This window comes from Triticum aestivum, chromosome 5A, assembly GCF_018294505.1.
Source record: "Triticum aestivum cultivar Chinese Spring chromosome 5A, IWGSC CS RefSeq v2.1, whole genome shotgun sequence".
NCBI classification, from domain to species: Eukaryota; Viridiplantae; Streptophyta; class Magnoliopsida; order Poales; family Poaceae; genus Triticum; species Triticum aestivum.
In genome coordinates this window covers 562,952,617-562,965,651 of record NC_057806.1, presented here as the reverse complement: position 1 = coordinate 562,965,651, position 13,035 = coordinate 562,952,617, and the positions used below count along the sequence as shown (strand labels likewise).

Here is a 13,035-nt window from a genome sequence, read left to right as displayed (position 1 = left end):
TCTACGTACCCTTGTAGACCGACAGCGGAAGCGTTAGCACAACGCGGTTGATGTAGTCGTACGTCTTCACGGCCCGACCGATCAAGTACCGAAACTACGGCACCTTCGAGTTTTAGCACACGTTCAGCTCGATGATGATCCCTGGACTCCAATCCAGCAAAGTGCCGGGAAGAGTTCCGTCAGCACGACGGCGTGGTAACGATCTTGATGTACTATCGTCACAGGGCTTCGCCTAAGCACCGCTACAATATTATCGAGGATTATGGTGGAAGGGGGCACCACACACGGCTAAGAATATGATCACATGGATCAACTTGTGTGTCTAGGGGTGCCCCCTGCCCCCGTATATAAAGGATCAAGGGGAGGAGGCCGGCCGGCCCCTATGGCGCGCCAAGGAGGAGTCCTCCTCCTAGTAGGAGTAGGACTCCTACTAGGAGGGGGAAAGAAGTGGGGAGGGAGAAGGAAAGGGGGGCGCCGCCCCCCTCTCCTAGTCCAATTCGGACCAGGGGGGAGGAGGCGCGCGGCCCACCTTTGGCTGCCCCTCTCTCTCCACTAAGGCCCATATGGCCCATTACTTCTCCCGGGGGGGTTCCGGTAACCCTCCGGCTCTCCGGTTTTCTCCGAAATCATCCGGAACACTTCCTTGTCCGAATATAGCCGTCCAATATATCAATCTTTATGTCTCGACCATTTCGAGACTCCTCGTCATGTCCGTGATCACATCTGGGACTCCGAACTAACTTCGGTACATCAAAACTCATAAACTCATAATATAACTGTCATCGAAACCTTAAGCGTGCGGACCCTACGGGTTCGAGAACAATGTAGACATGACCGAGACACGTCTCCGGTCAATAACCAATAGCGGAACCTGGATGCTCATATTGGCTCCTACATATTCTACGAAGATCTTTATCGGTCAGACCGCATAATAACATACGTTGTTCCCTTTGTCATCGGTATGTTACTTGCCCGAGATTCGATCGTCGGTATTTCAATACCTAGTTGAATCTCGTTACCGGCAAGTCTCTTTACTCGTTCCGTAATACATCATCTCGCAACTAACTCATTAGTTGCAATGCTTGAAAGGCTTATGTGATGTGCATTACCGAGAGGGCCCAGAGATACCTCTCCGACAATCGGAGTGACAAATCCTAATCTCGAAATATGCCAGCCCAACATGTACCTTTGGAGACACCTGTAGAGTACCTTTATAATCATCCATTTACGTTGTGACGTTTGGTAGCACACAAAGTGTTCCTCCGGCAAACGGGAGTTGCATAATCTCATAGTCATAGGAACATGTATAAGTTATGAAGAAAGCAATAGCAACATACTAAACGATCGGGTGCTAAGCTAATGGAATGGGTCATGTCAATCAGATCATTCACCTAATGATGTGATCCCGTTAATCAAATAACAACTCTTTGTTCATGGTTGGGAAACATAACCATCTTTGATTAACGAGCTAGTCAAGTAGAGGCATACTAGTGACACTCCGTTTGTCTATGTATTCACACATGTATTATGTTTCCGGTTAATACAATTCTAGCATGAATAATAAACATTTATCATGATATAAGGAAATAAATAATAACTTTATTATTGCCTCTAGGGCATATTTCCTTCATTTGGTTCATAATAGGATTTTTTCCATTGAGTCTAGGCTAATATTTATTTTTCTATAAAATGTGGAGGATAGGAAGAATTTCTTCACAGAAATAGGATTTTCATTCCTACAAACCAAAGGGCTTTAAAGGAATTTTTCCTATAAAAATCCTATCTTATAAAATTCCTACAAGATTTCTCTAAACCAAAGATGTAATGTACGTATAAAGGTAAGTATACAATATCTCATGGGCCATAGCTTCACGTAGAAAAAGAGAAGTAGCCCAACCCCTAGAAGGAAGGGACGATAGGTAACATCGTACGCACATAAAAAGCATACGATCGTGCGGAAACCAATCAGAGTACACACATAAATCACGTTGGCTCATTCTCTTTATTCCTTAACTATCGTGAGACATTCTCCCTCTAAAAAAACAATTGTGTGACGTGAGTTCATCCTTAATTCGCTATATTCTATGTTCTCTTCTGGCTCCAAACTCCAGATCCCAAATCGCTGAGGGTTGAACATCACCTACCCCTGAAAATTAACATCACCTACCCCTGAAAATTAACATTGCCGGCGGGGCTGCACACGTACATCGCCGAGTGTCTGTCACCAGAAATCCACATCACATCATCACCGAGCGTCCAATGACAGACGTCAATCTAATCAATCTCAGGTATGCCCATATTACTACAATTTAAAGTAAAACTTGGTGCTTTGAGAATGAAATAGTTTGATAAAAAGTAGTTGCCAAGAAGAAATTCTAGAAGTTGAGGTGGATTTTGTTTCATGTTCAATATCTGTCTGTTCTGCTTGATATGAATCACTCCCTTGAAGAAAGTATTTAAGTCACGGTGTTTAAAGATTTATTCAGATTTACCGTGCATGTGATTGTTGCATCATCTAAAAGAAGCTTTTCAAATTTGAAATTATTGAAGAACCATTTGGGATAAACAATGACCTAACAGGGCTTAAATGGTTATGCAAGATTATGCATCGAGAACTAACCATTCGATGATATTGACATTGACACAATCACAAGTGATTTTGCATCGAAGAATCTTACAAGGAAATTTGAACATAATATGCATATTATGTTTATAACAAGGGAGGGGCTCCAAATTGTATTTTCGCCCTGGCCCCCAAAATCTCAGGACCGGCCGGGGGGGGGGGGGGGGGATGAAACATATGTGTCTATACTCCTCTTGCTGCCTACAAGGCCGCCGAACGGGGAAGAGAAGGAGGACCGAGCAGCATAGAGGAGATCTTTGACGGGCAGTGTATCCTCTATAACACTAAGCTCCCTAATTTTAAAGAGCCCACATTTAATTGAGGTCTCTAATTAGACTTGAGTCATCCGATTTTGACCAGGTTAACAATTTCTCACAGCTCTCTCGTTGAGTTCTTTTATACTATACATTATGCTTCCTAATTTTTAAAAACTCACAATTAGTTTATTCAATTTAGAATTGGGCCATCCGATTTTGACCGGGTCAACAATTTCTCAGACTATCCCATTCAATTCTTTTAATTCATTAATTATATTCCCTAATATTGAAACTTTTTCATTCAATTGAGTATTCAATTTGGAATTTGGTTTATGATTTTGACTGGGCCAACGATTTTTCAAATTAATCAGCAGCAGCCGGCCTATAGAAACATATTAATACAACACACCCTCCCACCACCTAGAAAAAAGAAATGCCACCATGTGATATTGTAGCACCAATGTAGTATATGCAACCACTGACACAAAATTCCATACATAAATATAAGTTGGTTAACGGATAACACAGAATCGCACCACAAAAGACCCACCAAATCAATGCATTATAAATAAAAATAAAACACACTGTATCATCTCCCCACTTGCCAAACTAAATATTCCATCAGCTCAAAAATATAAGGGGTATTAGTCTTTTAGAAAGTGAAATCTCTTTAAGTTTGACCAAGTTCAAAGTAAAAATATCGACATCACAATATTAAACAAAAAAGTATGGAAATTCATTTCATGGTGAATCTTCAAATACCGATTTAATATTATGGATTTTGATATATTTCTCTACAAATTTAATCAAACTTAAAAAATTTACCTTTTCAAAAAAGTAATACACCATATATTTTAAAACAGAGTGATTACTTTTTTAAGAAACTCAACAACACGAACGGCGCAGTAAAAACAAGTACAATAGGGTGACATAAGCATGCTATAAGGAATAGAATAATATATCTGTGATTAGGTGGAGGAAAGAAAAGAGGAGAGAGAAGAGAAGCGGGTTCTTGATTAGTAGCCAGCTGCAACACGAGACCTAAGACACTTTGTAAGGATGTAAGGTGGGCCAACTATTGATAAACTAGTACATATTTAAAACTTACTATTATACGCGCCGGCTAAAAGGTTGGTTGTAGATGACATGACAACTTCTTATAGCCGGCCGTTGGTTGTATCATTAACCATGTTTTAAAGCGGCCAATCCTTTTACTCCCTCTGTCTAGGTGAATAAGTCATATTAGAAGGTGCATCACGTCCTAGGTGCAAGTAGATTGGGGAAAAGAAGAATAGTTCTCTCTTCTAAACACAACATTTAATCACAACAGTTAAGAGGATGCCTTATTAGCTACCCATGCAGACCCTCGTAATTCGTAGCATGCAAAGCGTTTTTATTTCTTGCCTAATAACCGTATGGACGTGCTGCATGCATTGGTCTTTGTCCGAGAAAAAAAAGGGAGAAAAGGGGTTTCCACGAGAGACAACGAGGCAGAGGTGAAAGCGCTCGCTGGCGAACAAGGCAGGGCGGGCATCGAGATGAAAAGTTAATGAACGGCGCCTAAACATCTTACTCACCTAGATGGAGGGAATAGTGATGTTGAAATCCAACCACTCTCGCGGCTCAATTGATGGTGCCAATGAGCAAGGTGTTATGATAGAGCCTCGATGTTGTGTTGCAATCCAACCACTCTGGACACTTTATTGACGGCCAACTGTTCAGCATTAATTTAGCAAGGACAACAGTCGGCAGTGTCTATATATATATATATATATATATATATATATATATATATATATATATATATATATATATATATATATATCGGCCAACCTCGATTGCCGCCATTAGATCACCATCAACTAAGCTTAACAAGTCCGAGCGAAATATTTTCAGGTCACCATGAAACTCCCAAGCTTATACTCAGGGTCATCGCTGCTCATGGCTTCCTTAGTCATCCAACTGATCACGGTGGTGGTGGTGGCCAGTGGTGGCGGCAGCAGTACTACTACTACATCGTCGACGGCGGCGGCACCGAAGAAATACAATGCCATGTTCACCTTCGGTGACTCGATGGATGAGACAGGCAACATATGCGTCGCCAGCAGCAACAAGACGGAGTTGAACGTGCTCACCTGCACCCACCCGCCGTACGGCGAGACCTACTTCGGAAGGCCGTCTTGCCGGTGGTGCGACGGCCGCGTGGTTGTTGATTTTGTTGGTAATTCAATCCGTTTTTACGCAAGTTTTCCAAAGCATACATACTTTTTCCTCAACATATGAGGTTTGCTAGTATTTCTGTATCAGTTCAATTGAGAAATAACTATGGGGCATATGCTACGCATCGATCAATTAACATTACATACGTCGAGTAATGACTGAAATTTATGGGCATTTTTAAAATTCATGAGTATTTTCCAAATTCACAAATATTTTTATAAAATCATGAACATGTTTATTAATTCATCATTCTTTTATAAAAATTGTGACCATTTTTAAAATTTGTAAGCATTTTTATAAGTGAACACTTTTTTTTGAAATTTCTGGTCATTTTTCTTAGTTCACAATGATTTCTCTGTAAATAGTATAATAATATATATTTATGGGTATCATAAATCATACAAACCTGGCTACTTTGGACCAAGTTTAAAAGGTTTGGTTGAAAGCGTGTAAAAAAAAGAAGCAAAACCATTTTTCCACTAGGTGCATCTTGTAGTTTAACTAACTAAGAGATGCACGTACTACATTTGGAAATAAATGCCAAAAAAGAGTTTCTACAATAATTGCTACAATGCCTTACAATCCCGGAAAACAATTTGTTTTCACCAACCAATAAAATGAAGGAAATGAATGATTTTTTTGTCTTTTTAAACCCAAAAATTAGCATAAGAAACAATTCATTTCCTGCAAGAAAAGCGTGACCATTATGTTGAGATATTTTGTTTCAATGTTTGATCTACTTTCACGTCAACTGAGACACAAGTTTGTTATAACTTGAATTTTATTTGTGTCCATGCATGGATGCCAGCACAAGCACTTGGGCTTCCATTACTCCCACCGTCGAAAGCGAAAGGCAAAGATTTCCGTCGGGGCGTAAACATGGCCATCACCGGTGGCACGGCCATGAACTTCACCTTCTACAGATCTCTGGGCATTGAAAATCCGGTGTGGAACCATGGCTCACTAGACACGCAGATCCAATGGTTCAAGGACTTGTTGCCCTCCATATGCGGGACAGAGCAGAGTGAGCACGCACCTATTCTGAACAAATCGATATTTTAATTTAACCCGGCCGTTTAAAAAGGCTCATCATGAATTCATGCCGAACGGTAAAGGAAAAAACGTGTTGCATGCATGTACTAACTAGGTTGCAAAGGATACATGAGGAAATCGCTCTTCATGTTCGGTGCATACGGCGGGAACGACTACAACGTGCAGCTGCTTGAACGCGGTTTGACACCGGAGCAGGCAATGAACTACACCCCAAAGATCGTTGGTGCCATCGCCGACGGCGTGGAGGTATTTCTATGCCATTGACAGCAAATTAATTTTGCATGCATATAGTATGTTCCAGCTAGCCAAGAAATTAAGACTCAAGGCGAATTATTTTTGTGCAGAAACTGATTGCTCTGGGCGCCGTCCACGTCGTCGTCCCGGGAATCTTCCCGACCGGCTGCTTGCCGATCTTCCTGTCCTTGTTGGGGGACGGCGACGGCGACGGCGACCTGGACGACGCCGGCTGCCTCAAGGCCTACAACCTCCTGAGCAAGTACCACAACTGGATGCTCCGGAAGCAGGTGGAGGCCCTCCAGCGGAGGCACCACTGCTAGAGTTGGAAAGACAGCAGGGAAAGGAAACTCGTGCAATTTTCTCTCTGTATTGATTGATTCGGAGATTACACCATATATAGCTGTACATGCCTAACCATACACACAAAGCCAGCCTTAAGACTCGGGCCACTTGGGCTTAACCCATGACTAACCCACGTACGTGCACAGACGCACGACGTGAACACACACGTACGCTAACACCCCGCCGCAGTCGAGCTGTCGTCGCTTGGCAAGACACATAGACTGGAACGGAAGGCTTGAAAAGCTGCTGCCGGGAGGCCTTTGGTCATAATATCTGCGAGTTGTTGAGTGGTGGGAACATGTACAATCCGGAAGTCGCCGAGAGCCACCTTCTCCCGGACAAAATGAATGTCCAGCTCGATGTGTTTCGTCCGCCTGTGATGCACTGGATTGGTGGACATGTACACCGCCGAGATGTTATCACAAAACACAATCGTGGCCTTCGGGAGAGAACAACCAAGCTCATCAAGGAGTTGCCGTAGCCACACGCAGTCAGCAACGGCGTTGGCGACGGCGCGATACTCTGCTTCCGCGCTGGAGCGAGAGACAGTGGTTTGCCTCTTGGAGGACCAACTCACGAGTGTGCCGCCGAGGTAGACGCAATAGCCCGAGGTAGATCGTCGAGTGTCCGGGCAGCCGGCCCAATCCGCATCGGAGTAAGCCACGATCTCCGTAGAGGCGGAAGATGACAGAAGGAGGCCATAGGTGGAGGTGCCACGAACATACCGCAAGATGCGCTTGATGATGGCGAGATGGCAGTCACGAGGATCATGCATGTGTAGGCATGCCTGCTGAACTGCGTAGGCCAAGTCAGGGCGCGTCATGGTAAGGTACTGAAGCCCGCCAGCAAGACTACGGTACTCAGACGGATCATCCACCGGGGAGCCAGCATCAGCAGGAACCTTGGGTGACGTATCAACAGGGGTAGATGCAGGATGACACTGAGACATGCCGGCTCGTTGAAGAAGCTCGTCGGCGTACTGGGATTGGTTGAGGAAGAACCCACGCGCCGTGCGATGAACCCGGATGCCGAGAAAGTAGTGAAGATCGCCCATGTCCGTCATGGCGAACTCGCGCTGAAGCTGATCGACGATGTGTCGAAGAAGGGTCGTCGATGAAGCAGCAAGGACGATGTCGTCGACGTACAACAGTAGGTAAGCAGTATCGCCGCCCCGCCGTAGTAGGAAGAGTGAGGCGTCCGAGCGGGACGCGGTGAACCCGATGGTGGCGGCGAAGGTGGCGAAGCGGTGAAACCAGGCTCGTGGCGCCTGCTTGAGGCCGTACAACGACTTAGAGAGTCGACATACATGATCACGACGAGTGTCGTCGACGAACCCAGCTGGCTGATAGCAGTAGACCTGCTCATCAAGAACGCCGTGGAGGAAAGCATTTTTCACGTCAAGCTGGTGAACAGGCCAGCCGCGTGAGCATGCTAAGGTGAGAATGGTGCGAATCGTTGCCGGTTTGACCACCGGAGAAAAAGTCTCCCCAAAATCGATGCCCGGACGTTGAGCGAAACCACGGACAACCCAACGGGCTTTATAGCGATCCAGCGAGCCGTCGGCGTTGGTTTTGATCCGGAAAACCCACTTGCCGGAGACGATATGAGTGCGAGGCGGCCGTGGTACAAGTGTCCAGGTAGAGTTAGCCATGAGAGCATCGTATTCCACCTGCATAGCCGCGCGCCAATTTGGATCTTTCAGAGCAGCACGGACAGAGGATGGAAGCGGAGAGATGGTCGTCGCCTGCAGGTTGGCGTAACGTGGGTTTGGCTGAAAAATGCCGTGATGGGCGCGCGTAAGCATCGGATGGACGTGTGATGCGGGCGCAGCGGGGGGAGTTGGAGAGCTGGAGGACGGAGTGCGCTGTGAACTGTGTTGCTGCATGCGCGGGCAGGATGGGTCCGGTGGCTCATGGGATTGTGAACTGCATGGCTGCATGCGTGAGGAGGCATGTGGTGAGGCTGGTGGAGTGGGAGGAGACTCACGTGCAGTTGACCGAGAAGGGCGCTGCTGCATGGGCGGGGAGGCGGGGCAGTTTTGCATGCACGTGGGGCCGGATGGCATGGGCGGGGAGGCGGGGTTAGTTGGAATCGAGGAGGTAGGTACCGAGCCAAGTGGCGCGCATGAAGCGGCCGGCTCGGGCGGCGCCCATGCAGGGGCGGCGGGATCTACGTAATCAAGCGATGCGGGATTATCTGGCAGATCCGAGGAGATAGAGGATGAATCAGGCAGCGTTTTGAATGGAAAAACAGACTCCACAAACGTAACATGCCGAGAAAAAATGATACGCCGCGAGATTGGATCGTAGCAGCGATATCCTTTTCGATCGTCTGGGTAGCCAAGGAATACACATGCGACCGAACGTGGGGAGAGTTTGTGAGGTGTCGTAGCGATGAGATTGGGATAGCATAGGCATCCGAACACGCGCAAGTGACGGAACTCAGGTGGGCGGCCAAAAAGCAACTCGAACGGTGTGGTGATGAGGCGAGGTTTGCATGGACGCCGGTTTAGGAGGTAGGAAGAAGTAGCTAGGGCTTCAGCCCACCAACGTGGCGGCATGGAGGCATGGAGAAGAAGGGTGCGAACGCCGTCGTTAAGGGTGCGGAGAATACGCTCGGCCTTGCCGTTTTGTTGAGAAGTGTATGGGCATGTGAGGCGTAGAAGTGTGCCGTGGGACGCGAAAAGGGTGCGGTTGGCGTGATTATCGAATTCGCGACCATTATCGGTCTGAAAGGCAAGAATGGGGCGAGAAAATTGTGTTTGGACATAGGCGTAGAAGAGAACGAGTAGGCGATGAACGTCGGACTTGCGACGAACCGGAAAGGTCCACACATAATGAGTGAAATCATCGAGAATAACTAAATAGTATTGATAACCGGATACACTCAAGACGGGACTCGTCCATACATCACAGTGACAAAGTTCAAAGGGAAAAGTAGTTTGCGAATGGGAAGAAACAAATGGGAGCCTAGTGTGTTTGCCTAGACGACAAGCATCGCAGTACGGCATGGAGCTTTTATTGTTGGTGAACTTGAAGTAGGTAGAAGCCTTGGCGAGGACGGCGGCACCGGGATGTCCGAGGCGCTGGTGCCAGATGGTGGCAGTGACGGTGGCGGCGAGGCAGTGGCGTGGAGGCGTCAACGTATAGAGGTCGCCGGTGGAGTCACATCGGAGAAGCACCGTCTTGGTGGCTAGATCCTTAATAGAGAAGCCAAGGGGGTCAAATTCAACCGAAACAGAATTATCGCGAGTAAAAGCTCGAACAGAAACTAAGTTTTTGATAAGGGAGGGAGAGATGAGAATTTCGAGAAGAGAGAGGGAACGGGAGGGAGTGTTAAGAGAAGCAGAACCTAGTCCTACAATGGGAAGAGTGGAACCATCGCCTACAACGATGGAGGAAGGAGAAGATGGGGTGGGAGAGGAGAAGGGTATACCAGCACCAGAACTCATGTGGGACGACGCGCCGCTGTCGAACACCCAGTCGCCTCCAAGAGTCGAGGGCGGCTGTACGGACATCTGGTGGAGCGCCGCGATGAGAGCGGCTTGGTCCCATTGCGGAGACGGCGCCGGGCTGGACGTGGCCTGGAGCGCGTGGTGGGTCGCGGGAGCAGGAGGTCGCGCCCCGAGGATGCCCTGGAACGTCCCGGCAACAGTAGTGGGAGCAGGAGGGCGTGAGCCAGCGCCATGGTGACCGAGAGCGGGCACGCCCCCGCCGGAGGAGGAGCCGGCGCCCGAAGACGAGTTGTGCTTGCGCTTCTTGCGACCGCGCGACCCTGGAGAACCAGCGGAGGGCCCCGCACCTGCCGGTTGAACACCGGGCGCCGCCATGTGGAAGGAGGGGGCCGGTGCTGGAGGGCGAGCGGCGTAGAACGCGTGCGCCTGCGCCAGAAGGGCGGAGCGGGCGGCGACGCGTGCCTGACGGGCGAGCCGTTGCTCCTCGAGCTGAAGAAAGGCGCGGAGCTTGATGAAGGTGGGAAGGCGCCCGCTGGTCATGTGTGGCACGGCGTGCTGGAAGCGGTCGTCGAGGCCGCGCAGGACGTTGTGGACGAGATCCCGATCCTTGACGCGATGCCCAAGGTCCCGCAGAGTGTCTGCCATCTGCTTGAGTTTGGAGGTGTAGTCGACGACGGAGAGCTCACCCTGGATGAAGCCATGGAACTCGTCGAGGAGGTAAGTGATGCGAGCATCCCGGTTGCTGCGGAAGAGGGAGCGGAGGGACCTCCAGAGCGTGTACGCCTTGTCCTTGCGGTCCGCGACGATCTCCAGGGTCGAGGGAGTCACCGTGGCGTTGTACCACGATAGGATCGCGAAGTCGGCGAGCACCCAGTCGGAGGTGGCCTGCGCCGGCGAGCCATCGACATGATGAGTGAGCCCGAACTTGGCGAGGGCGTCGAGGAACTGACGACGCCACAGGCCATAGTTCTCCTTCTCGAAGTCGAGGGTGACCATGACATGATCGCGGATGCGAAGGCTCTGGATTTGGAGAGTGGGGAGGCTCTGGGTGGCGACGGGAGGGCCGAACTCCTCGTCGGAATCAGAGCCGCCGGAGGAGAGATCAGACGAGGAGCTCATGTTGCGAGGAAGGAGTGGAGGCAGCGGAAGTTGAGGATCTAACAGGATGATACCATGCTAGAGTTGGAAAGACAGCAGGGAAAGGAAACTCGTGCAATTCTCTCTCTGTATTGATTGATTCGGAGATTACACCATATATAGCTGTACATGCCTAACCATACACACAAAGCCAGCCTTAAGACTCGGGCCACTTGGGCTTAACCCATGACTAACCCACGTACGTGCACAGACGCACGACGTGAACACACACGTACGCTAACAACCACAACTCGACGAGGCTCATGTACGCGGACTACTACGGCCTCGTGTACCAGATGGTCCAGGAGCCCCACAAGTTTGGTAGTACCTACTAAGTTCTCTTCCTTTCTCTAGCTCTAGCTTGAACAATTCAACAAGCTGAGTACGTGATTGCTTGGCTTGGCGCGCTAGGGTTTAGCGCTCCGTTTGAGGCCTGCTGCGGGGCGGGAGGGGGCAAGTACAACTTCGACCTGAGCGCGAGGTGCGGCATGGACGGGGCCACGGTGGCGTGCCGCCACCCGTCGGCGCGGCTCAGCTGGGACGGCATCCACCCTACGGAGGCGGCTAACAAGGTGATCGCCGGGGCACTGCTCAGGGGACCCTACTGCACCCCTCCCATCCTATCCTAGGCTAAAAACTCTCGTAAAGCAGCCCTACACCAAAAAGGACCAAGCAGATCCATGTATCTACCTATCAATTATGTATGATGATGATAATCCTAGAACAACCAGGCACCGGCACGGCATAGGTTGCTTCCTGGCCTCTTGCCCACGTAGTAGTTTACAGAATGTTGAACCGCTCAAGTATGTACTCCCTCCGTTCCAAATTACTTGACCTCCATTTGTCTAGACACGAATGTCTAGATACATCCGTGTTTAGACAAATGGAAGTCAAGTAATTTGGAACAAAGGGAGTACGTCCAAAGTGGAAAATCTATGCTGCACGGAACCTTCAGTACATGCGTTCATTCCGGCGCCGAGATGCCCGCTCGAAATGCAGCAGAAAATATTCGAATGCTTCTTCTTAACATTGCACTCTACAATACCCATCTAACTTGTCAGATATGCTACAGAATTCTATGCCAGCATTAGCAGGGGAATAGTGCTATGTCAGCATTAGAAAACCTAGCAATTTATTGGCTCGAGAGATATTAATTCATCGATATCTCTTTTAAAAAACAGTATTTTAAAATATTTTATATATTTGAATTCCTGCCGACGAGATCGATAAAACAAGATCAATCTTAAAAAATTGTGTGACTCTACCACAACACTACTACGGTTTCTGCAAAAGATCTAATTTATTTTTTCATGTTTTATGTATATTCTTTTGTCATACATAGTAGGAGTAAATATTGTTGCAACGCTTGGATAAGGTTTCTTTTGTGTGTGTTTCTATGCAAAATGGACACTCATAACACGCTCTACCATAACTTTTTGCGGGAAGTCCATGCGGCTGATCTCACGCGCGGATCAGCTGGCTAGAGCCTAACACGCGCCATATAATTTTGTATATCTCCGCGCGTGTTGTGTCAAAATGCACCATGAAGAACTACCATCAATCATGTATGCCGAGGGAAAGTCTACATCAATCATGTAGGACCAAGTACTCCTGGTGAAATAAGATGCGAATGCTAAGAAATAACTAGAGCACCCCAAGTTCAGGTTTCTTCATGTTTGAGAATAACATGGGCCCCTCCTCGTCCTCGGTCA

General features: G+C 48.1%; 2 protein-coding genes across 3 annotated transcripts; one reads left to right on the top strand and one right to left on the bottom strand.

The window, feature by feature from the left end:
- Positions 1-4,750: 4,750 nt before the first annotated feature.
- LOC123104792 (GDSL esterase/lipase At5g45910-like) lies at positions 4,751-12,154 on the top strand. Its single transcript, XM_044526688.1, has 6 exons — positions 4,751-5,101; positions 5,909-6,124; positions 6,248-6,399; positions 6,498-6,699; positions 11,567-11,644; positions 11,735-12,154. The coding sequence occupies exons 1-6, from the start codon at positions 4,783-4,785 to the stop codon at positions 11,950-11,952; spliced, it is 1,185 nt and encodes a 394-aa protein (XP_044382623.1). The 5' UTR covers positions 4,751-4,782; the 3' UTR covers positions 11,953-12,154.
- LOC123104791 (uncharacterized) lies at positions 9,574-11,569 on the bottom strand. Of its 2 annotated transcripts, none has more exons than XM_044526685.1 (2): positions 10,168-11,569; positions 9,574-9,931 (listed from the first exon to the last, which is right to left on the bottom strand). In XM_044526685.1, the coding sequence occupies exons 1-2, from the start codon at positions 11,303-11,305 to the stop codon at positions 9,897-9,899; spliced, it is 1,173 nt and encodes a 390-aa protein (XP_044382620.1). In that variant the 5' UTR covers positions 11,306-11,569; the 3' UTR covers positions 9,574-9,896. The 2 variants fall into 2 exon arrangements, with proteins under 2 accessions (XP_044382620.1, XP_044382622.1); XM_044526687.1 differs by having other exon boundaries at positions 10,174-11,499.
- Positions 12,155-13,035: the final 881 nt, after the last annotated feature.

What these genes read in the sequence shown, in the direction of transcription:
- LOC123104792 (XM_044526688.1), top strand. Translation starts at nt 4,783, where the DNA reads ATGAAACTCCCAAGCTTATACTCAGGGTCATCGCTGCTCATGGCTTCC. An exon ending in CATATGCGGGACAGAGCAGA is followed by an intron (nt 6,125 to 6,247) that starts GTGAGCACGCAC and finishes TGTACTAACTAG; the next exon opens with GTTGCAAAGGATACATGAGG. An exon ending in CCATCGCCGACGGCGTGGAG is followed by an intron (nt 6,400 to 6,497) that starts GTATTTCTATGC and finishes ATTTTTGTGCAG; the next exon opens with AAACTGATTGCTCTGGGCGC.
- LOC123104791 (XM_044526685.1), bottom strand. Translation starts at nt 11,305, where the DNA reads ATGAGCTCCTCGTCTGATCTCTCCTCCGGCGGCTCTGATTCCGACGAG. An exon ending in CCACATGAGTTCTGGTGCTG is followed by an intron (nt 9,932 to 10,167) that starts GTATACCCTTCT and finishes TTCTCTATTAAG; the next exon opens with GATCTAGCCACCAAGACGGT.